Source organism: Antechinus flavipes, chromosome 2 (assembly GCF_016432865.1).
Source record: "Antechinus flavipes isolate AdamAnt ecotype Samford, QLD, Australia chromosome 2, AdamAnt_v2, whole genome shotgun sequence".
NCBI classification, from domain to species: domain Eukaryota; kingdom Metazoa; phylum Chordata; class Mammalia; order Dasyuromorphia; family Dasyuridae; genus Antechinus; species Antechinus flavipes.
The window spans coordinates 449384399-449409151 of NC_067399.1; the positions used below are offsets into that span (position 1 = coordinate 449384399).

General features: G+C 32.7%; 1 protein-coding gene across 6 annotated transcripts in view; it reads left to right on the top strand.

Moving 5' to 3' along the window:
• The window catches only part of RPRD1B (regulation of nuclear pre-mRNA domain containing 1B), a 76865-nt gene that overhangs the window by 10234 nt on the left and 41878 nt on the right, over positions 1 to 24753 (top strand). For all 6 annotated transcript variants that reach the window (XR_007950862.1, XM_051979355.1, XM_051979356.1 and 3 more), the window contains exons 3-4: positions 2888 to 3021; positions 20122 to 20234. Coding sequence is in view for 5 of the 6 variants with exons in the window: in XM_051979355.1 (XP_051835315.1) it covers positions 2888 to 3021; positions 20122 to 20234 (247 nt within the window). In the remaining variant the exon portion in view is untranslated. The remainder of the gene's footprint in view (positions 1 to 2887; positions 3022 to 20121; positions 20235 to 24753) is intronic.

Below are 24753 nucleotides of genomic sequence, written 5' to 3' on the forward strand. Positions count from 1 at the left end.
ATACTATTAAAAAAAAAAAAGAAAGGTCTCTTTGAAAGTGGTGCTTGAATTCTCTTTAAGTTGATAATTTAGTATGGCCTGCAAATAATGTTATAAATATCCAAAAGGCCCTTGGCAGAAAAAAGGTTCCCCTACCTTTGGTTTAATGTCTCCTGTGTGCCATGTGTGTTAACCATGTGATGAGTGAGGGAGGATTAAGAAAGTAATGCATACTAAGAATAGAAGTGTGAGTTGAGACCATGTTAGGAAGAGCTTTGAATGCCAAATATTTGAGTTTATATTCAAGCATAGGGTGATAAACATATGCACATACAAAAGAAATATAATTGTTTGATAGGAAAGGGATATATAAGCCTTCACTTTAGAAAAGTTACTTAGGAGTATATTATGTGTTATGTGGAGTATATGGATGGTAAATGAGAAGGAAAAGTTGTGAATTACACCAAGGTTGGGAAAATGAGAATTAGAAGTAGATTGATTGAAGCGATAAAGTCCCAAAGAAGATGGAAAATATGGATTCAAAGGCTCAAGTGGAGAGATTGATTTTGCCAAAGTGAAGAACTACTGCTTCCTTAGAAAGGAGAATCAAAGATTCAGGGATTTTTGAGGTATGGATTTATTGCAGATTGCCTCTTTTCTCAATAAGGTGAAAATTGTAAGCATCATGCTAAGAGGAGGAAATCAAGATGAAGGAGGCATTGAGGACTTAAGAAAGTTAAAGAGTTTGGGACATTTACTTTGGGGTTGTGATAATCAAAGAAAACCTCAAGAAATAACATGTAAGAATTTTTAAGACCAAGGACAGCTAGGTGTCAGAGTGCTGGGCCTAGAATTAGAAGACATATCTTGGTGAGTTCAAATTTGGTCTGAGACACTTATCAGCTGTGTGACCTCAGGCAAATCCCTTAATCCTGTTTGTCTCAGTTTCCTTATCTGTAGCTGAAGAAGGAAATGGCAAACTGTTATAGTATTTTTGTCCAAAACACCACAAATAAGGTCATGAAGAGCCAGAGAGGAGTTAAAACAATTGAATAATAGGGACGAAGTCAAAATTAGATAATATATTTTGTAGTGAATACAGGCAACCTGATACTTTTAGTGGCATTCAACAACACTTGAATCAGAGTGAAGCAAGGAATGATAGGAATAACTCAAGAGTTGCTCTTTGGCAAGACATGAGTGATGCAAAATAAGTTAGTAAAATTCAGTTGTAAGAATAATATGTGGTTGAATTTATTGGCAGTAGTATCCAGATATTAAGGGAGAGGTGTAGAAGGGCCAGAGCAGGGGTGCTAAACTCGAAAAAGGTATGGATTGAGAGACAGAAGGTTGTAATGAGAATGAAGACTATTCTATGAGGAATTTATCAGAGAGAAGGGAAGATAAGAAATTGTTACTGGAGAGAGGATTTTCAGAATTCACCATCATATGAGTGATGTTTGATGATGGAATCTATGGAATGAGCATCCTCTCTCCCTCTCTCTCCCTCCCTTCATCTCCCTTCCTCTCTCTCTCTCCATCTCTCTCCCTCCCTCTTTCGTCTTGAAGACAAAAATTTAATTTCTATCTGCATCTCTGGACCTAGCATAGTCCTTAGCACATAGTATATACTTAATAAATGCTTGTGAAATGAATGAATTAATGGGGGAGGAGGTAGATAATAATGTGTTAAGTGTTAAGAAATTTTATTTTCTGCTCTATTGTTATAGTGGCAGTTTTGGTTTTTGAAGCTATGGACACAGCTTAACATATTAACTAGGCCTAAGCACAGTAACATTAATCAGAAATGAATGGATATATTCTTAGCTGTTGTATCTATTATATCTATAGATAAAAGCTGTTCCTTCAAAATTCATTGAATTTATTTGAAATATCATTTAGACTATCTCTTAGCAGCAAAATTCACATGAGGGAAAAGACGGGATAACATTTTTCATTCTGATGTTTCCTCATCTGTAAAATAAAGAGGTCATACTTGGCTTCTTAAGCCTTTCCCAGCTCTAGATGTCTGATCCTACGATCTTTCCAGCATTATCATTTTGAAAGTCTGCAACAAAGACCCCTATACTTAACATTTTAGCATGTCATTTTACTAGAAAGTACTCTCTTTCAGAGGCTTAAGGAAAGAACTCCCAAATCCTTTCTTTTGCTATGGAATTACAAAAAATTCTTTTTTTTTTTTTTTTGCCATGTGCTTGCAATCTCCCTAGCTTCTTTGAACCAGAAAAACAAACTTGGTCTAGATTTGAATATTTCAGAAAAAGTTTGGAAATTTTTAACAATATATTTTTATTTATTTAAATATTTGGAATATTCTTTTAAAAAGAATTGAGGAAGAATGACCTTGGACGTAGGGAGGGTGTGTGTGTGTGAGCCAGCGCTTTGCATTTGTAAATTGTAAATTTTATGGAATGATGAGCTTTGATGAATTTCCTAACTTTTAAATGTGCTTGTTTTCTTTTAAAATTCTTAAATTTTTTAAGCTGAATTTCCATTACAGTGCTTGAAAACACAAATGGTTTTAATTGGTGATGTGTTGTTATAAAATAGTCAAAGTAGTCAGCATCTGAAATTGTGATATCTCTTATAGTTCAGAGTTCTTGCCTTTCTTTGGAGATCTAATTTCTCTAAAGATCTAAAGGCTTTTGTTGTATTTCCAAAAGAGGAAAAAAAAAAAAAAGAAGACATATCCCTTTATTTTTGGATGACTTTTGAATTCCTTTTTTTTTTTTTGGTCCATTCCTTACAGTAAATGTTCATCTTTCCTGGATTTGGTTGCTGGGGTTTTATAATAAAAATCTTATCTTTTATTTTTAAGGGTTTTTTTAATGGGCTTAATACATGAAAAGTAACATTTTAATATTTTCTTTTTACCTTTTCTGAATAGAGAGGCAGATGAAGGCTGTAAAAAGCCTTTAGAAAGATTGCTGAACATCTGGCAAGAAAGAAGTGTTTATGGTGGTGAGTTCATTCAGCAGCTGAAGTTATCTATGGAAGACTCCAACAGCCCTCCACCTAAAGGTAGAATAATATTTTCTTGCTGGTCTTTACCTGTGTTAAAAATAGAAGATGGAAAAAATACAGTGGAAATTTCTATGAATAGTCATTAAAAGATTTATTGGAGAAATAATAATTGGTAATTATAATAGTAACTTATTTATATAGCCCTTTAAAGTGTGCAAAGCATAACTTAAAACAACCATATAAGGGTGTGTAAGTATGATCTCTAGTTTGAAAGATTAAAAATAAGTTAAATTTTTTGAGTGACTTGCCAATAGTTACTTAATAAGTGTGGAGCTGAAGCAACTCTCCTCAATAAAAGTTGGGAGGTGTGTTGCTGATCTACATTTATAAGTGTTTTCTCATTGGGATTTCCCTGGAGCAATGAAATCACAGGCACTGTCTAGTCGTGATAGAAATAAAGAAAAAAAAATTCCTGCCTTCAAGAACTTTATGTTTTCCTGGGGAATACCACTTTACACAGAAAAGAAAGTACAAGGTAATATAATGAGAGTACAAACAACTACCCCCTAGTTGATCAGGAAAGGCTTCTGCAAGAGTTGACACTTGAGCTGAGCCTTCAAAGAAGCTATGGATTCTAAACATTTGAAGTGAGCAGGAAGTATATGTCAGGAAAATAAAGTGATAAGCTTTGCAAAGGGATCAAACAGGAGAAGGTGAAGGAAACTGCCTGGAGGCTGGAATGTAAAATACAAAAGAATAATGTGAAATTTCTGGAAAGGTAATTTGGGGCTAGATTGTAGAGGTTATTTGCTATCTAGCTGAAGAGTTTGTCTTTTATCTTAGATGTAATAGGGAGCTATTAATGATTCCTGAATGGAATGAAACATAGCATCTGTACTTTATGAAGTTTATTGCTGTAGATATGTAGAAAGGAAGAAGTTTTAGGAGACTGTATTCAAAGCATGTAGCAACAAGAGCTTGTACTGGAGTGCTAGCTGTTCAAGAGGAGAGAATGGAAATGATAAAAATGTTGTGGAAGTAGAATTGACAAGATTTGATAACTGATCAGATATGGAGTATAGAGGAGAGGGAAGACTTGAGGAAGATTTCAAGTTACCTACTTCTAGTTTATTAGCTAGCTTTTTTACACAATGAAGAATGGTGTTATCTTTAACAGAAATAGGAAGTTTGGGGGAAGGGTGGAATGTCTTAGGGTATTGATGATGTGGGATGGGAATTCATTTTAGGAGATTTGGTTTGGATATGTTTATAATGAGATCACTAAAAAGTGGTATGTAAAGTGAAAAGGATCCAACAAAACAGAATATGATTAGACTCTTTGTTTTCCTAGTCTTGAATTCTATGCCACTTTTTAATGTAGCCTTAAATAATACTATTTTTGGTTATCATATCAATTGACTTGTATTGAGTATGTATTGACTCTCTCCTCCTATCCCCTCTCCCCCAAACTAGGTCCATTTTAGATTGTTGGGTAGCCATGTTTCCTCCTGTTATATTTGTAGAATTGACTTTTTGAGCCCAAGTGTAAAATTTTACATTTAGCTCTATTAATACTAGGTATAGCTTAATGTTATACCCTGTTAAGATCTTTTTGGATTTTCATTATTGTCCAGTATGTCAATTATCCCTCATAGCTTTGAAATACCTGCATAGATGACAAATATACTTTTAACATGTTTTAACATTTAACTAATGAAAATGTTAAATTAACAAAAGGCCAAAGTCCTTTGGGGGTACTTCATTAGAGACTTTGTTTCAAGTGGACATTGAATCACAACTAAGTTTCAATTAATGAAGGCTTAAATAATAATGAAGTTTGAATATGAATTATAAAATACCACATCATGTTTAATGCCAGTCAAAATTTATTTAATGTGCTGCATGAGAGCAAGGTAAGGATTTTAACATACTGCTACATAGTTATTCTGGGCTTGATTATTCTCCTGTATTAATGTGATACATATTATATTACTAACAATTCTGTCAAATCATTTTAGAAAGAACTCTTAATGAAAAGGATAGAAGGAAGTTTGTTACTACATTAGAACAAAAATGTGCTGTAATTGAATGGCATGACTGTATTATAGTAACTTTAAAATAAGATGAATACTAGAATTCCTGAATCTATGGAATGAAATTTTTTTAAACGTTTAGGTAAAATAAAAAAAATAAAGTTTCATCAGCTTTTGTCATTTGCCATTATATGGAATAGAAATATTAGAAATATAGTATCTTTTTGTTTTGTGAATTGAAGATTGTGACAAAAAAGCTTCAAGTTTAAGGCAGTAGAAAGAACGAAAAATGAAGTAATCAACAAAATTTTACTGCAAGCTTTGGTTTGATTGCTCTAAAAATAGAATTCAGCTGCATAATGTTAAAATTACCTGAGACATGGCCAATGCAGATGAAAATAGAACAGGTAAAATATCCTGATGTTTTAAAGAAAATAATTCAAGAAAATGGATAATATTCTATTGAGCAAATTTTTAATGTGGATGAAATAGGTTTATTCTGGGAATGATGATTTCAAGAACTTACAAATCTAAGAAAGCAAAGGCTCAACATGAATTTAAAGTTTTCAAGGATCACTTGATATTTTTATTGGTAGATAATTATGAAAAAGGCTTTAAATTAAAGCAAACGTTCATCAATTTCAAAATCTTTGTGCTCTAAAAGGTTACAACCATATATCACTTCCAGTTCTTTAGTGTTTAAATACTAATGCACAAGTGACTAAAGATATTTTCAGAGACTGGTTTTCAAATATTTTAGTTCAGCTTTTGAAAAATATTTTAAAGGCAACTTCATTACATTTAAAACATTACTGATTTTAGATAAGGCCCTGGATCATTGTGTGATCAATGTGAATATGCAATTGAGAACATTTACCAACAGAGGAAGATTTAAAGCAAGAGAAAATAGTTCAGTTTACACTATCAAAATATAAACAATGTGTTTTCGTCAATCATCAGTGTAGACTTATATTTAGGTATGATATTCAGTCATTTAAAAGAATTTTCTTTCTAAAATTGTAATAAACTTGAATAAAAAATACATGGATCATCATTTGTTTTATATAAATGAACAGATTAAAAAACTTACTTTAAAAAATTTCATTGCATATTTCAGTGGGATAGGAATCAAATTACCACATTTTACATATAATTATCTTACAACTGTGCATATTCTAATAATGTAACCTGTTAATGGGATTTATTCTTTGTACTAATCAAGACATAGTTTTAATTATATATCATTTTAAGGTCACTAATTAGTGGCTTTTCTGTGGGTCCAGCTATTTAATTCCAAAAATACGTATTATTTTCTAGCCTATACTTTTCCATCTTGTTCATGAGAATAGCGTGAGAAATTTTGTCAAATGCTTAATTAAAATCTAGGTAAACTATGGAGTGTTTGTTTATCAGTTTGTCTGCTTAGTCATTAAGCATTAAGTTTAAAGCTAGGTGCTGTCTCCTTGTTAAGTGCTAGAGATAAAATGAAAAGGAAAAATATAGTCCCTGCTTTCAAGGACCTTGCCTTCTAATGGAAAGGCATACACACACCCACATACCCATTTTGGAAAGGACAAACCAGGAAAGCTCTCCTTCAGAAAAATAGGATTTGAGCTGAATTTTGAAGGAAACCAGAGAAGGTGAAGAGAACAACCTATTATGTAGTAGAATTCCAGTGCAATACAGTAATGAAATATCATGTGTGAGGAACAGCAAATGGGCCATTATAGCTAGATTATAAAAGGGAGTAAAATATATAAGAAGATTAGAAAGGCATGAAGGAATCAAGTTATGAAGAAATTTAAATGCTCAAGAGAAGATTATGCAGGTAACAGAAAAATACTAGAATTTATTGAGTAGGAAGGGGATGAAATGGTCAGATCTGCATTTTGGGGAAGATCTTGGACTGCAGATTGGTTATGTGGAATGAGTACAAGATTAACACCTGGGTGACTGGAAGGATAGTGGGTATCCTCAATAGTGATAGTTAAATTGAAAAGGAGAGGAGAATTTTGGGGGAAGAAAGTGAGTTCTGTTTTGGGAATATTGAGTTTGAGGTGCCTATAGGACATCTAATTTGAGGTGTCCAAATGATTCAGCACTAAAATTCAAGAGAGCAATATTAGGAACAGTAGGTGCTGAGTGTTCTTATTGACTTGAGGAGATGACATTTTCCTCTGAGGCTTCATAGAGGTGAAAGGAAATGCTAATAAGATTTGACAATTAAAAGACTTTTTGTGTCTTTGGATGTTGGTTATGTTAAATTAATAGATTCGAAATTAGATGCAAAGAATTTCAAAGTGAGGAAGAGAAATGTGGTCAGAAAAAGGAAATGAAATTTAGTCTGCCATGAATGGCTCTTGAAAAATCTGTGCTGTTTTTTTTTTTTGTTTTTGTTTTTTTTTTGTGATCACTGCTTTCTTTTTCAATATTCATTCACTAACCATTTTAGTATATTTTAGGATTTTGCCAGTAATTGAAGTCAGGCTCACTACCTTATAACTTGTAATCTTTGCTTTTAAAAAATATTTTGAAAACTAAGTGACAGAAGGAAAAGGACCTGTATGTACGAAGATATTTGTGCAGCTTTTTGTGGTGGCAAAAATTGGAAATTGAGTGGATGCTCATCAATTGGGGAATGGCTGAATAAGTTGTAGCATATGAATGTAATGGAATTCTATTCTGTAAGAAATAATGAGCAGAATGAAAAGCTTGAAAAGAGTTATGTGAACTGATGCTGAGTGAAGTGAGCAGAACCAGGAGGACATTGTACATAATAACAGCAAGATTGTGTGATGATAAACTTTTTTCAGCCAAACAATGATCCAAGACAGTTCCAATAAATTTGGTGTGGAAAATGCCATCTGCATCGGAGAAAGAACTATGGAAATTAAATGTTTATTGAAATATACTATTTTCAATGCTCTAAATCACCATTGATCAGAGAAGTACAAATTAAGACAACTCTTGAGGTACCACTACCTATCTCTCAGATTGGCTAAGATGACAGGAAAAGATAATGATAAATGTTGGAGGGGATGTGGGAAAACTGGGACACTAATACATTGTTGTTGGAGTTGTGAGCTGATTCAACCATTCTGGAGAGCAATATGAAACTTTGCCCAAAGGGCTACCAACTGTGCATATCCTTTGATCCAGCAGTGTCTTTATTGTGCCTGTATCCCAGAGAGATCATAAAAAAGGAAAAGGGACCCACATGTGCAAAAATGTTTGTAGCAGCCCCTTTTCATAGTGGAAAGGAACTAGAAACTGAGTGGCTGCCCATCAGTTGAAGAATGGCTGAATAAGTTATGGTATATGAATGTTATTGAAATATTGTTCTATAAGAAACGATCAGCAGGATGATTTCAGAAAGGCCTGGGAAGACTTATTTGAACTGATGCTAAGTGAAGTGACTAGATCCAAGCAAACATTGTACACGGCAACAAGATTATATGATGATTATTTCTGATGTGGCTCTTTTCAACAATGAAATGATTCAGGCCAATTTCAATAAATTTTTGATGAAGAGAGCTATTTGCATCTAGAGAATACTGTGTAGAAACTGAATGTGGATCACAACATAGTATTTTCACCATTTTTGTTGTTTGCTTACATTTTGTTTTCTTTCTAATTTTTTTCCTTTTTTGATCTGATTTTTCTTGTGCTGCATGATAATTGTGGAAATATGTATTAAAGAATTGTACATATTTAACATATATTAGATTACTTGTTTTAGGAAAAGAGTGGGGAGAAAGGGAGAAAAAATTTGAAACACAAAGTTTTGCAAGGGTGAAATTTAAACTATGAATATATTTTCAAAATAAAAAGCTAAAAATAGAAACATACTATTTTCATCCTTTTAAAATTTTTTTATTTGTGGTTTTTCCCTTTTGTTTTGAATTTTCTTTTACAACATGATTAATAAGGAAATAGGTTTAAAATAATTATACATATATAATTTATATCAAATTGCTTGCCCTCTTGGGGAAAGGACAGGGAAGGAAAGGAAAGAAAAAAATTGGGACTCAACAACAACAACAAAAAAGAAAATTAACATTAGCCTTTCTCTTCTCTTGTTTTCTATTGTTTTTCAAAGAACATTGACAGTAGTAGCCTGATTTTTGCATTTACAGTTCATTCATTACTTGGAAATTGTTTGTCTAGGTCTGGTGATTTGAACTTATTAGGATAGCTAGATATGTATTCTTTTAGGATTTTCCTGCTTATTTTGCATTTCTACTTCCTTTTAGCCATTTTATTTTATTTTATTATATAGCCAGAGTTCATTCTCCTGAACAGAGAAGCAGACTGAGATTTGAGCAGCACTACTTCTTGTATTCATCCCTGTCTCTTCTTTGATTCTCCTCCTTTTCTCTGTAGAGCTTTAAAAACAAACAAAAGAACAAACCAAACACCTCAATAAACAAAGAACTTTGTTGTTCTTCGTTTTCTTTACCAGCCTCTCATTCTGAGTATTGGGATTTTTGACTTTACTCTTCCAAAATTATGCAGTTCTTTTGTATGTATGCTTTGTATCCCTTTCTTCTATCTTCTGTACATCTCTTTAAAATCAAAGTTGGACATTGAATTGCTTGTGAAACATTGCTTTATTGGGCAACTTATCCCTTTCTTCCTTATAGAAATTTTATTCTTGAGAGCTTCCCATTTCTCCTGGGGTGACTTTTCTTTTGTAGAACTTTATGAGGTCCTACATATTATTCTGTTTAAAAACTTTGAAATCAATTCTCTTAAAATCTAATGTACATGTCACATTCTCTGTATATTTCCTTTTCTTTTCTCTCACAAATTCTAAAATGGAATGTCTGCTTTCTACCAGAGATTCCCATCATTTATATATCCTTGCAGTCAGCTTCTGTTTGCCATTGAGAACTAGCTCCAAAAGATCAGTTTTCCTTGATGGTTTTTCTACCTTTTAAAGAATGAAATTATTAAGGTAAGCTTTTGGTTTTGGCAGAGAAGGAGTTTCAACAGATATCTAGATAATTGAATTTCCCCATCAGTGTTGGATCATACCTCCATTCCAGCCTTGTAATAGATTTCCTAAATGCCTCATCCATTCCATCTTTCTGCCCAGGAAGTCTGCTGTATTCTCTGATGTTCTGTTTCCTTCTCTCTTTATTTTTATTTAAATGTTCTTTACCAGGCTTTTCTCCTCTGCTTCCTACATTTTCTGACAAAATTATGCCTTATTGCTATATACTAAATCTCCCCTTTTTGAATAATGTTTACTTTTCTGGAACCATATTGTGGCCATGGATCCTTTTTTACCAAATCTTAGTAGTGATATTTGTGAAAGCCAGTTTTTCACTTCTCTTGTTAACTATACTATTGTGCCAAGATACAGAGTTGAGAAATATTAGTTTAAATCATAGAATTTATTAAAGTCGACTTAGGCCACTTGAGATTGGTATCCAAATCGCATGACCCAGAACAAAAGGACATAGGGCTTTTTAAAAGAACCTAGGGCTTTTTATAGAGTTTAACAGAAACCATCAAATAGATTAGCTTCTTTCCTTATCTGACATATTTGCAACTATTTATTAAGGGAATACATCAAAGACTGGCAGAGAGACGACTTCTGTCTTGCATGAGATTTCTGCTGCTAATGTTATGCCAAAGAGGAGACAAGGGTCTTTTAGGTGTACAAAAAGGGTTTGGGATTATTGGGTCAATTTAAAGTTCTCAAATGCAGTTTTCCGGGGGGTGGGGAGGGTGGGGTTATGGTTCTAACAATACTTTATGCATTTATGTATTGTCATATAAAACTGGGTTTTATTTTTGTTTTCTTTTTGGAATTTATTTCCTTTGAATTTCTGGGCATTTTGTTGCTATTCTTATATTTTAACTGCTTTCATTGTATCCAGCTCTGATATACATAGTCATTTTTATAAAGCCCTTTTGATTAGATTTTCAAGATTCTCTGCACATATATTTTCACTAATATCTGCTGTCTGTACTCTCATTTCTGGCCAAGATCCAGGTGTTTTCATAGTTTTAAGCCATGCTTTTTGCTCCAGTCGTTCCCCCTTCCTCCTCCTTCCCCCCCCCCCCCCCCCTCCGGTTAACCCAGTTTGTTTTTTCTGAGTTCCTTTATATCTATTGTAAGAAGTATTTTTTTTTCTTTATCACTGTCATTTCTAAATATATGATTTCCCCCCCAACCTCTCTCCTCCCCCCCCCCCCCCCCATAAGCCATCCTTTGTAATAAAAAACAAAGGCAAAAAATAAGTAGGTTAGCCAAACTAACCAACGTATTAAACCACTCTTTGGTGTTCTTATCCCTGTTTGTATAATACTTTGTTGGTAGGAACAAATTTGGAAATAAAGCAGTTATATTTAATTTCATCTGGTATCTCAAGTAGTAGATTAGGATAAAATCTGATATCAGGAAGTCCTTATCCTTAATAACATAGTCCAGCTGGAGAGATAAAACTTAGATCCATAAAATGTTAATATAGTTTATATCCATATATAATCTAGAGGTAGTGGAGTGATAGTGTATGTAGTGCGCAGGACCTGGAGTCAGGAAGACTTGAATTCAGATTTGGTCCAGAACCTTCTAGGCTCATGACCCTAGACAAGTTACTTGACTTTTGTCTGCCTCAAGTTTCTCCAACTCTAAAATGGGTGTATTAATAGCATCTGTCTCACAGAATTGGTTTTTTTTTTTTTTTTTTTAATTAAACCTGATGATGTATGTAAAGTGTTTAGCACAGTGCCTGGCACATAGTAGGTGCTTAATAAGTTCTTATTCCCTTTCACTTTTCCTTTCTCCATGTTTTATAGAATGAAAACTCTAAAAATTCTGGAATAAATTGATATTTATTTTTTAAAACTTAAGAAAATCACCTTTTTAGTTTTAATCCTCTACTCCAACCAAAAAGTCAACTCAGTTTCTTTCCCAGGACCATTCTTCAGGCCATTTTTTTTTTTTTTTCCTGTATAGAATACCATTTCTTTTCCTATCTGTTATCTTGTTCCTTTCTTCAGTGCTTATCTTTCAAGGCTCACTTGAAATACTATTATCTCCTGACAACATCTAGTCTACTGTCCTACATAACTTCCTTTCCTCCTCTGAATCCTTCCTTATGGCAGTTATTTGCTATATTGCCTTATGGCATCTTGTATTATTACTCATTATTATTACTCATTCCACATGACTGGTTTCATGTCTAGGTTGTAAGTTACTTGAGGGCAAGCACCACATGCTATATTTCTATCTCTATAACAATTAATATATTGTTGTTAAATTTATTTATATTCATTCTCCCTTCCCAGAAAAAAAGCTTTCATCAATGGAGGACACTGGAGGAGGATTTGATGGTGTCTAATTAAAGGTGACACCTCTGAAAACTGATTCATTTATTTATAAATGATAATTATTAGACAAGAACATGCCCTTTGAATGATCTTTGCTTACTAGCAAAGTTAGTTTATAAAGATCTGACTTAATAGAAATGGGAAAAAAGTGGATAATGGATTCTCCAGAAAGTTGGTCAACAGCAGAGAATAGCCAATAGACAGATTCCCTTTTATTGTAGAAAAATATTTCCTGAAAATGGGAATATATTAGCAACTGAGCCCTCTTGTCAGGGTGTGTTAGAGTCAATTCTGACTGGTTCAGATGTTAATGTTAATTTTTCAAATGAATTTCAAACTAGTGGTAAATTTTCAAAGCATAAGCATTTACTGTGAAAATCAGCAAATACTACAAATCAGAACTTGCTTTATTGTTTCATTATTGTTAGACTTAATAAAGTGTTAATAATTCAGATTAAATTTAAAGGTGTGTTAGTGGATTTTTTTCTTTTTTGAAAAGCTGTGTTAAACATAATTTAGATTAAACTTAAAGGTGTGAGCATTTTTTTGGGAAAGCTGGTTGTTAAACATTTAATTTACTAGCACAACACTCCTCCCTGCTTTCACTCCATCTCTGACATAGAGTGATCCTATCGTTATTTTGATTCTTTAGCAATACTTCAGAATCCTTATATAAGGATCCTAATCTCTACTAATTTTTTTTTTTTTTTTAAAAGAGTAGGATTTCCTTTCTAGCCCAGTTTGAAGTGTAGAAGTCACTCATGGGCCAATCTCAATACTTGCACAGACTCTTAACCAGCTCTGTTTTCCTAATTTGGGTCAGATCATTTCTTGTTAGGCACCCCCTTTGGGAGGAAGAATTGCCATTTTGATGCCAGATTTAGTACAGATAAATGTTCGGTTAGCCCTAATTGCAGCTTGGAATTTTTAGATTGAAGTAGTTAGCCTCAGCCTCTTAGGTAGCAGGGATTTTAAGGATTACAGGAATATGTTGCTATCATGTCTTGCATATTAAGCTGCTTTAAAAAGTTTTATTTAACTCTTTTATATCTGTGTGTATTGATGTATATCTATATTTCTGTCATTTCCCATTTGAAAAATCTCTCATTTTCTATTGAAACCCTCCTTTGTAATATCTAGTTAGTATTTTACATTTTCAGGATGCTGGGAATAGTACTAGGACCTGCCTCTTAAGTTGTTTGCCTTATGGTAAGTCATCTTCCTCTTTAGACCTCAACCCTCTTATCTATAAAATGAAGTAATTGTTCTGCATGATTTCAGAAGTCTTTTTGTAAACTATAACGTTCTCTGAGTTTTAAAGATGTTAACATTTATCCTATGGAATTGAAGGTTACCATGTTTCTTCTTAAAGCTTTCATCATTGTTGCAGTATAAGTTACTTAGCTTAATAGTTTGAAGCCTTTTTCTCCTTAACATGACTTCCCATACTTTGCCCTACTTTGATTTCTTTAAGAATTCAGGGTTACCTCTATGCCATGAGGTATAGGCTTTGGAGAAGGATGTAAGTGTTAAATAGTGGTAATATCTTTTTTGAAAAAATTGATGCAGAGGAAATTTGGGGCTTTAAGTGGTAGTGTGGGGTAGCATGAAAAGAATAATGCATTTGATTTCAGAAGGAACTGGTTTTGGATTCCAGGTTTTCTGCTTAACTACCTGTGTGACTTTGAGCAGATCACTTAAACTTTCCAGTTCTTGTTTCTTTATATATAAAAGCATAAGAGATTGGACTTGATAATCTTCTTTTTAGCTTTAACCCTTTATCTGTCCATGTTAATCTTGAAAAAGCAGTATTGTGTTTATCTTTGTACTTGAAACTGGATCAAAAATCACAATACAGATAGTGTTGTTCTTTGTTCAAATGAGAACATTTTGGAGGGGAGAAGTATAGAAAGGACTTTGATCCTGTTTCCTTTTCAGAAATGCTAACCAAATGATAGGGAATTGATATTTATTGGTTTTAGGTATTGATTGTCTTAGGCATAAGAAAAATGTAATATCTTTTCTATTTTAATATTGAAGATGACAAGCCAGTGGTTGCAGTTCCTTTTTTAAATATATGAATGCTGTTTCTAAACTATATTTCAATGGATTCCATTTATCAGAATTCTGGCAAATTTTCTCTTGACTCATTCTTTCCTTAAGGATGTCAACTTGACATATGCTTTAAAATGTTGACAACCTGGTTTTAATCTGGGGTGATGGCAAACAAGATTCATCAAACATGGAGACAGAGGAAAATCACTTCTACCTGCTTCTTTCTTGGTACTAGTTTTTTTGAATCAACAGTGTGAGTGGTAGTTGGACTTCAAAGTTTTGGATGGAGTGAAAGAAAATGTATACTTTTAAATTAGTTTCTTTCTTCCTTCTCTACCAAACAGCCTTAGATTTGAGAGATTAAGGAGATGGCACTATATAGATAAAATTGGAACCTTTTGTCAAAATTGACACAGGGTCAAATTCCATCTGTGACATAGCTATGTGACCTTGAACACTATTATAAAATGGCACAATTTCATATTTGAAGAAATCTAATCTGCACAGGAGTCGATAATTGTACTCTCCCCAATAAGTGGAACTTTCATTTGCACACTTTCAATAATGAAGAATCTACCACTTTCTGAGACAACTTGTTCCATTTTTGAATTTTTCCATTTATTAGGAAGTTTTTCCTTTAATATTGCTCTGTCTTGACTCTCTTACAACTTTGTTCTTCTTTCTCCTAGTTCTGCCCTCCTGCCAAGCAGAACAAATGAATTCCTAATCCACTTGACAATCCTTCAAATACTTGAAGACAACTATTAGAGTATTCATGACATTATCCTATTCTTATCCATCCTAATTATCAGTTTATCCTTGCATGTTATTTCTGATCTCTTTTATTATCCTAGTTGTTTTAGATATCCCACAGTTTCAGTGTCCTGGTTTTGAATCCTTGCTTTGACATTTTATCAGTTGATTGAATATGATCACTAAGTCATTTTACTCCTCTGAGCCTCAGTTACCTCCTGTGTAAAATGGGAATATTAATAACTACATTCCCTGATTCACAGGATTGTCAGGAAAGTATCAATTAAAGGATATTTAGCTTTAAGAAAAGACAGCTCATGGATACAAAAAAGCAAATGTTTGAATCTGTCTTTGTACAAGAGAGAATATAGACTTATTTTGTTTTGCCTTAAAGAACAAAACTTGGAGAAAGGTACAGAAAAGGGAATTTCAACTTAACATAGGAGAATCTTCCCAACATTCAGTAATGTCCCAAGGAGGAATGGACTGCTTCTTAAAAAAATGGGCCCTTCCTCATTTCTGGCATCATAGATTTTAAAGCTGGAAGGAACCTAAGGAACCATTTGATCTGGCTCCTTCATTTTTATAGATGCTGCCTTAACAAACTTAATGTGTACTGTGTGACAAAGGTATATTTAAATCCAAACCCTTTGGTTTTAAATGTGTTATCTTTTCACTGTACTTTACTGGCTTTTCAAATATTAGCTGGGTTTTTAGAGTGTAATTGTATAAAGACTTCTTGGTCAGTTATAAGTTGAACTGGCTGACCTTTGTGCTCCCTCCCAACTATTAAAATTCTGATTAAATCTAACCTTTTTCTCAGCAAGAATGATATATCAGTTAGGAAAACATTTATTAATTACTTACTGTATGTCAGGCCCTTTGCTAAGTGCCAAAGATACAAAGACAAAAATAAAAAATTCCCTTCTGGAAGGAGCTTACATTCTGCTGAAGGAGACATGTCCATACAATATAGATTTCATGTAGAAGTGACACTTGAGTCTGATACTTAAAGAAAGTAAGGAATTTATTTCATGAAACAGTATTGATGAGCCAAAGCACTTTAGGTGTGCATATAGCTAATGAAAAGCACATTTGGGGCACAGCTAGAAGGTCAGTTTCTCTAGATTGTAATCTATTTAGTTGAATGAGCACTGAACTTACAACCAAGAAACCTAAGTTTGAATCCCAGCTCTGGGATTTATTAGCTTGGTGTCTTTGGGTAGGTCATTTCACCTCTTTGAGCCTTAGTTTCTTCCCTAAAAATGGGAATAACATTTGTGCTGTTGGTTTCTTGAAGTAGTTGTGATGAAAGAATTCTCTGAACTTTAAAGTATTGTATAAATGTAAATTATTATGATATTCCAATGAGATAGTCAGAAATGGGTATTATTGCCATCTTGTGGCTTAAAGAAATTAATGGTGTTTGTGGCAGCCCTTTTTGTAGTGGTGAGAAACTGAAAACCAAGTGGATGCCCATCAGTTGGATAAGTTATGGTATATGAATGTTATGGAATATTATTGGTCTATAAGAAACAATCAACAGGATGATCTCAGAGAGTCCTGGAAAAATTTATGTGAATTGATGCTAAGTGAAATGAGCAGAATCAAGAGAGCGTCGTATACAGCAACAACAAAATTATATAATGATCAATTCTGATAGACATGGCTTTTTTCAACTATGAGGTGATTTGAGTCGGTTCCAATAGACTTGTGATGGAGAGAGCATTCTGCGCCAAGAGGACTGTGGGAACTGAGTGTGGACCACAACATAGTATTTTCATCTCTTTTTTATTATTGTTTGCTTGCATTTTGTTTTGTTTCTCATTTCTTCCCTTTTGATCTGATTTTTTTTTTTTGTAAACCATGAAAAAGTGAGAGGAATTGTACATTTTTAACATATGGATATATAACATCAAGGGAGAAGGGAAGGAAAAAAATTTGGAACATAAGATTTTGTAAGGATGAATGTTAAAAATTATCTGTGCATATGTTTAGAAAATAAACATTTTTAATTTTAAAAAGTCTTTTATAGTATGACATTGCTTCCACTGTTAGACATTAGGTATTGGCACCATTTGGCTGAGATTGTGTAGTTAAACAGATAAGCATAGTTTAGATTGCAAAGTTCAAATTTATTAGGAATGTATATCTTTTGCCCTTTCAAAAATTTATTAATTTATTATGAATGACTATGCTCCCATTTTAAGAAAAGCTGTCTGTAAAAATAAAGTTGCTGGGGCAGGATGAGAAACAGTTTTGTAATTTTGGAAAAGACCTTGGAGAGCTAATCTAGTTGCCTCTACTACTCATTCCTGTACCCCAACACATTTTATAAATCAGGGAAACATGAAGCCTGCCATATAACCAGAATTACAACACAAGTGTCTTGCTCCAGGATACTTTCTTTTACCATAGGCTAGTTATTTGCTCTATTGCAAAAGCAGACATTTGGAAGGAAGGTCAGATTTATGATTTAATTGATCATAAGAAATTCCTACTCAGAAGACTTCATCAGTGGAAAACACCAACCACCTGCTTTGCAATTTAGACTTAGTGAGTTGTCTTACAAAACATTACTCATTTTATAAAGGGATTCTGCATGGAATTTCCCTAGGTGACTACTTTAATACTTGTGAGATACTCCATTGCAGAATTTCAGTTTATCCTCAACTCTTTAGGCGTGAATTTATGGTGTAAAGTGAGATACACCTGCAAGTTTGTTCTACAAAAATACAATAATGTTACTTAAGTCTTTATAGAAAGATTTACATTGAATGAGTTGGATCTTGACATTTTTTCACTTGAAACTGTTCTGTCTTCTGGAATGAACAGGCATTGCTAATAACTTTAAATTACAGTTTGCTACTACGTTCTTGGGTCTAGCAACTAGGTAAAATGCTGCTACTCTTATGTCGAAAGCTAGTTTATTCTTTCTTTCTTCCTTTTTTTTGGGGGGGGGCTGAGGCAATTGGGGTTAAGCAACTTGCTCAGGGTCACACAACTAAGAAGTATTAAGTGTCTGAGACCAGATTTGAACTCAGCTCCTCCTGATTTCCGGGCCAGTACCCTATTCACTGTGCCACCTAGCTGCCTCCTAGTTTATTATTCTTTTGAGTAAATCTTAGATTTGTTGGGTAAGATATGAGAAGTAGAATGCAAACTGATGGAGTAACAGACTTTTCTCTATATTAAGAAAGATTGCATTGGGCTAGGATTTGTGGTTTATCTTTGCTGCATTCTGGCACCTATCAGAATGCTCCTGAGCTTTTGTTAACAGAAATATAGGATATCCATAGTGTAGAACTAGAGGACTAGAACTATATCTGACAATACATTGAAGAAAGAAAAGAAAGACAAATGGAAGGGTTATGATTATAACCTATTTTGATTGTGCCTGTCCCTTGTCTTCCTGGCTTTCTGGTGTCTTGGTTGACGAATATCCATTTTCAAATTTGGTATCCTATGGGTGAAGCTATTGACTTGTAGGAGGATTTGAAGATATGATTTGGTTTGTCTGTAGAAATGGAATTTTGAAGATCTCCTTTCTAAAATTGGTTTCTGCATTTACAAGCTGTGTAACTAGAGACAAGTCACTTAATATTTATCTTAAATGAAAATTTTGTAAAATGTGAATATTATACTTTTGATGTCTTACAGGGTTGTTGTGGGATCATTTGAGAATGTATTTATTTCTAAGTGTTTTGAAAAACACAATGAAATATGGCACACATACTTCTAAAGTGCTTCAAAAGATTTGATTTCATTGGTATGGGTCCTTCTGCCACCACTGGTATAGATTACAACCCCTTCTTTCTGAAAAACAAAAACAAAAAACTTAATCACTTAGTAATATTAATCAAAGTCAAATTAATTTATTTTTCTAATATACTAAAGAATAAGAATATGATTTCTGGTTTGTTTTCCATGGCTTTTTGGATCTTTTATCTTCTCAGATTTTCAATTCTTAGATCTTTAGAATCATAAAAAAACTTATCGATTTGTTTCCATATAATTGTTCTGGTTTTTCTGGCCCAAAGTAAGATGAAAACAATTAAATTAAATAGAAAGTAATAGGCAAGTCTCTTAAAAATCCAGAAAAAGTGGGAAAATTAAAATTTTGAAATGTAAACAAAAAGTTTATTCAAGTGACTTTTGAACAATTGATGTCATTTCTGAACCCTGTAGTTTCATTTGCATTTCTTGGCAATTATTTTTTATTTTAAAGTGAAATTGGGCTTATTTTATAAAGGCATATTAAGAAAGTATGTATTTGAAAAAGGTTTAACTTGTTGATTGTGAATTTTTATGTGTTGTCTTCATTATTTTTTTTTAAAGCCACAGCAATTAAAAGTTATGTATAAAGAATAATGGTGTCTCTGCAATCTCAGTAATATTGGATTACTTAAATAAATTGGATTATAAGAGCATTAATTTATAGTTAGGAGAACCTTAGAATCTAAATCAACATTTTCTCCTCCCCCTCCCCCAGGCAGTTGGGGTTAAGTGACTTGCCCAGGGTGATACAGCTGGGAAGTGTGAATTATCTGAGACCACATTCAGCATCTTCATTTTAAACATGAAGAAGTTGAGGTCCAGTGAGTTGAAGGACTTAGGTGGCAGAGTCAGGTCCACATTGCTTGATGTTTCTTATTTTACTTTTCTGTCAAATTTCTTTTAAAATGATGCAGCTTTAAAATTAAATAGATAGCTTTTAGAAAAGTTTTGTTTCATCTTAGTATAAACTGATGTGGACCAACACCACCTTTGGTCATACTTAGTTGTGGGTGTCTCTGAGACCAGGTGAAAAACCCATGACATTTTTTGTTAAAATGTTAAAACTTTTTCTTTTTCAGAATTTGTGAAGATTTTACCCTCAGTTTGCATGGAAGAAATAATGCATATTGTTTAAGATTATGACTCGGTTTTCTTTTCTTTTCTTTTCTTTTTTAAATTTTTCTTTGTCATGTAGCCACAGAAGAGAAGAAATCTCTTAAGCGAACCTTTCAGCAAATACAAGAAGATGAAGATGATGATTACCCTGGAAGTTATTCTCCCCAAGATCCAACTGCAGGCCCTCTCTTGGTATGTCCAAGTGAATGGGGATAAACTACTTAAGATTTACTCTTTAGGGAAATTCTTAACCAGTAGAAGCAATTATAACAGTTGAAAGAGAAATTTTCATTATCTGATTTGAAAGCTTTTGCACAACAAAATTAACACATTTTAGACAAAAAGGGAAACAGCCATGCAAAAAAAAAAAAAAAAAAGACTTTTATATCAAATACCTGTAAGAATATAGTATCCAAGATATATGGACAGGAATCCAAAACAAAAATCTTTTCCTAATAGATGAAAGGTCAAAGAATGTGAACAGTTTTCAAAAAAATTGTATGAAAAAATGTTCCAAATCATTAATATATCCAATTAAAGTAACCCTGAAATTTCACCTCATACACAGCAAATTATCAAAATGACAAGACAGTTAGTTGAATAGCATTGTGTTGGAACAGTATTGGAAAAGTTATGGAAAGACAAACCAATGTATGTTGGTGGAAGTACAAATCTACATACCTCTTCTGGAACACAAGTTGTAATTATGCAAATAAAGTGACTAAAATGTCATTTTGACTCAGAGATTTCATTGTTAGGTATATACCCCAAGAAAGTCACTAACAAAATACCATAATGTTTATAACAGTATTTGTGTCATAGCAGAGAACTGGGAACAAAGTAGGTATCTGTCAAATGGGATGTGGTTAAATAATTGTACATGAATGTAAAAAAATATTACCATACTGGAAGAAACAACAAATGTAATGAATACTGAGAAATTGGGAGAGACTTATATGATCTGATGCAAAGTAGAATAATGAAAGCCAGGGGAAAAAAGTTAAGATAAAGACTACCATATTATAAATTGAAAGAACAGTTACACAAACAATTGAAAATGTTATGGACTTCCATTTATTTGACCAAGAAGATAGGACACTAGAACTTTCCCCCCTCCTGAATCTCATAACCCATCAACCTTCTGAAACAAATTAAATATCAGAACAAAAATAATTTCACCTGTCGATGGTATAGGATACCAAGAACACCAAAAAATGTAAACACTCTAGGAAGTAATGCCTAATTTACCTTACTCGGAACCTTCTGTTTCATCATTCACATTTTTCCAGACAGTAAGACTATAGTAGTCTTTTGGAACTATGAGCTTGTAAAAGAATGTAATCCTCCCTACTTCTTTCTGGTCCCTGAAGAGCTAAATTCCAAATCACAGAAAATTGCCAAGATTGCAATAGCTAGTGAATTACATTGTTTCTGATCCTTCTTGGTCTAGTTATTCTATTAATCTACTCTTTTTTAATTAATACTATATGGTATTGATGATAGCAGTTTTATAATAGAGCAAGAGGACTGGGAGTGCTGTTTCCTTTATATTCTGACCTCTTTTCATCATTTCTCTTGATAGTATAGATCTATTGTTTTTTTTTTTTTTTTAATGAATTTTATCATTATTTTATCAAGCTCTCTAAAGGATCCCCTTAGCATTTGATTTTTAAAAAAATAAATTTTATTTTATTTGTGAGCCAGTTAGAGTTAAAATAAGTTGACCAGGGTTACACAGCTAGGAAGTTCTGAGGCTGAGTTTGAACTCAGATCATTCTGAGTTCAGGATTGGTGCTCTTTTCTCTGTGCCATTTATAGCTACCTCTAATTTGATTGATGTAACATTAAAAGTATAAACTTTCATTGTATTGTCATTTTTATTTTGCTAGTCATGAGCATTGAGTATTCCTCCAGCTATTTAAGTTCTTTATTTTTTTAAGGAGAACTTTGTAATTGAATCTGTACATCTTTTTTTTTGTGTTTTAATATTCACCTGATACTAATATTCTCCTTGGATTTTGTTGTTATATAGAAATGCAGTTGATTTTTGAGGGTTTATTTTTTAGTCTGCAACTTTGCTGAAGCTATTATCTTGATTAATATCTTCGCTAATTCACTTGGGATTTTCCAAATTTACCATCATATTGCCAGCAAATGGGAATAGTTTCATCTCTTCTTTACTTATCTTTATGCCTTTAATTTTTTTTTCTCTTGTCTTGTTGCAAGCATTTCCAGAATTATATCAAGTAATAGTGGGCAGAAAGGACATATTTGCATTACTGACTTATTTATTGGAAAATATTCTAGTATATCTCTGTTTTACATGATACTTGTTTCTGGCTTTATTTTTTCATTTTAATTTTTAGCTCGAAATTCTCTTTCTATCCTTACCTATTGAGAAAGCAAGAAATAATGCCCATCATACATCTGAAGTCATGCAAATTAAATAGATGCTTTTTATAATATTAAAAGGACTTTGTCCCTTTTTTTTCTTAAAGCATAAATGAGTTTGTACTTTGTGAAAGTTTTTTTTTTTTTCCCCTTCATGCCTTAAGGTTATTATGTGGTTTTTGGGTATTTTGACTTTTAATATGATTAACTGTGTCAGCTATTGTTTTCCTATTTTTCTAATGTTGAATCATCCTTGCATTCCTATAGAAATACAGCACTGTAATGAGTGATTTCTTGGATCATTTACTATAGTCTCAGGATTTTATTGAAATTTAAAAAATTGATACTTATTAATGATATTGGCCTATGGTTTTCCTTCTGTTTTTTTTTTATTCTTGCCTGGTTTAGGTGTTAGGACTATAATATTTGTCATTAAAAGATTCTGGTAGGGAGCTTGCTTTCTCAGTTTTTGAAACTAAAAGTGTAGGGATTAATTATTGCAGGCAACTTAAGTGGTACTTTGAATAGAGTGCTAGGCATAAAGTTAGGAAGGCTTATCTTCCTGAGTTCAAATCTAACCTCTCAGATACTTAATAGCTCTGTGACTCAGGACAAGTCCTTAAGCCTCTTTGCCTCAGTTTCCTCAATTGCAAAATGAACTGGAGAAGAAAATGGCAAACCTCTCCAGTGTTTCTGATAAGAAAACCCCAAATGGTTTTTTTTTTTAGGGTTTTTATGATAGTTCTTTTACAACTAGTTCTGTCCTCTTTTTTAGATTTGGGTTATTTTGATCTCTTTCTAGTCTGTCAGTTTGTGTATTTTATATTTCTGAAGGTACTCCTTTTTTTTTTTTTTTTTTTTTGTATTTTCAATTTTATTAACAAATAACTTTGCATAACAGGTTCTCATTCCTTTTAATTTTATGATTTAATCTTGCTCATTCGATATTTTATTGACTTTTTTCCTTTTTAATCAGATTAGTTGAAAATCTATTAGCTTTATTAGTCATTACAAAACACTAGCTTTAAGTTTTATTTATCATTTCTATGGTGTTTGGGATTTTTTTGGGGAGTGAGGGGGTTTCCAGTTTAACTATTATTTCTAATTTTTAAATATCTGAAGCATGACAGAAAAACATAAGAGTATATTCCCAATCTTCTTTTTTGTTTTTTGGAGATTGGGGATTCTCAGGTGTTGCACATGTTTTTGGACTTTTAAAATGTATTGAACATTGCTGATTTTTTTTTTTTTTTTTTTGTCTTTAAAAAATACTATTATGGGATGGGATATACTCTTATGTAGGAGAGAGGGTAGTGAGGAAAACTATTAAGATTTTTTTTTTTATCCAAAAAAGAAAATGTCTTTTGTCAAACTGTATAGAGGCTTGGCCCCCAAAAATGTGGGTAGAGAGGTCTATCTACTATTTTGCAGAGGTGGGACTCCGTAGATGGTAGAACATTGCATATAGTCAGTTTTTTTTTTTTTTTTTTTTTAAGGTATTGGAAAGAGGGAAAACTGGAATGGAATGAGAAGTGTAAGCAATATAAATACAAAAGAATAGACATAAAATTTTATTTAAAAAAGAAATTTATATTAAATAAAAAAATTATTTAAAAAAATTGAAAATATAACCACAAGGTGGTGCTAATTGCCAATTAAAAAAAAAAATTTAAGTGGTTAGCTCTGCTGAACCTCTCTTACATAACTATCTTGCCAAATAACTAGATGGCTTTTCTTTGATACTTTATTTAAAGCAGTGACTAAGATTTGATTCTCCCCCCCCCCCCCCCCCCCCCAATTTGTATATAGTTCTTGAGGAATTAGTAGCTAGGAAGATTTTTTTTTTGGTAATGGTTTACAAACCATTGTTGTTCTCATGTGCTATTGTAATTTAGAGTTGATTCATATATAGATATATACTATTATAGTTGACTATAATAATGTGTGTGTGTATATAGGATAGATTGGGGTTTTTCAAGTCATAACTAATTTATTAAAATTCCATTTGTATGCTTGTATTAATAACTTTTATATCACTATGCCATTGTAGTATCTTGCATATTTTAGATCCTTAGCAAATTGTGTTGATGATACTATGTATTACTTCAAATGATCTTTAAACTTATTATCGTGGAATCTCTCTGCTAATATAGATTTAAAACTTTGCAGTTGTGTGCACATATGTTGTCCCTGCTTTGTTAGATTAATTACTATAGTTCAGAAATTCATCATTTAGTAACTGACCTGATATCAAGTCTCTCTCAACTAAACTGATTCTAGACTAACCATAGACATAGTAGTCTAATACTGTACCCTTATT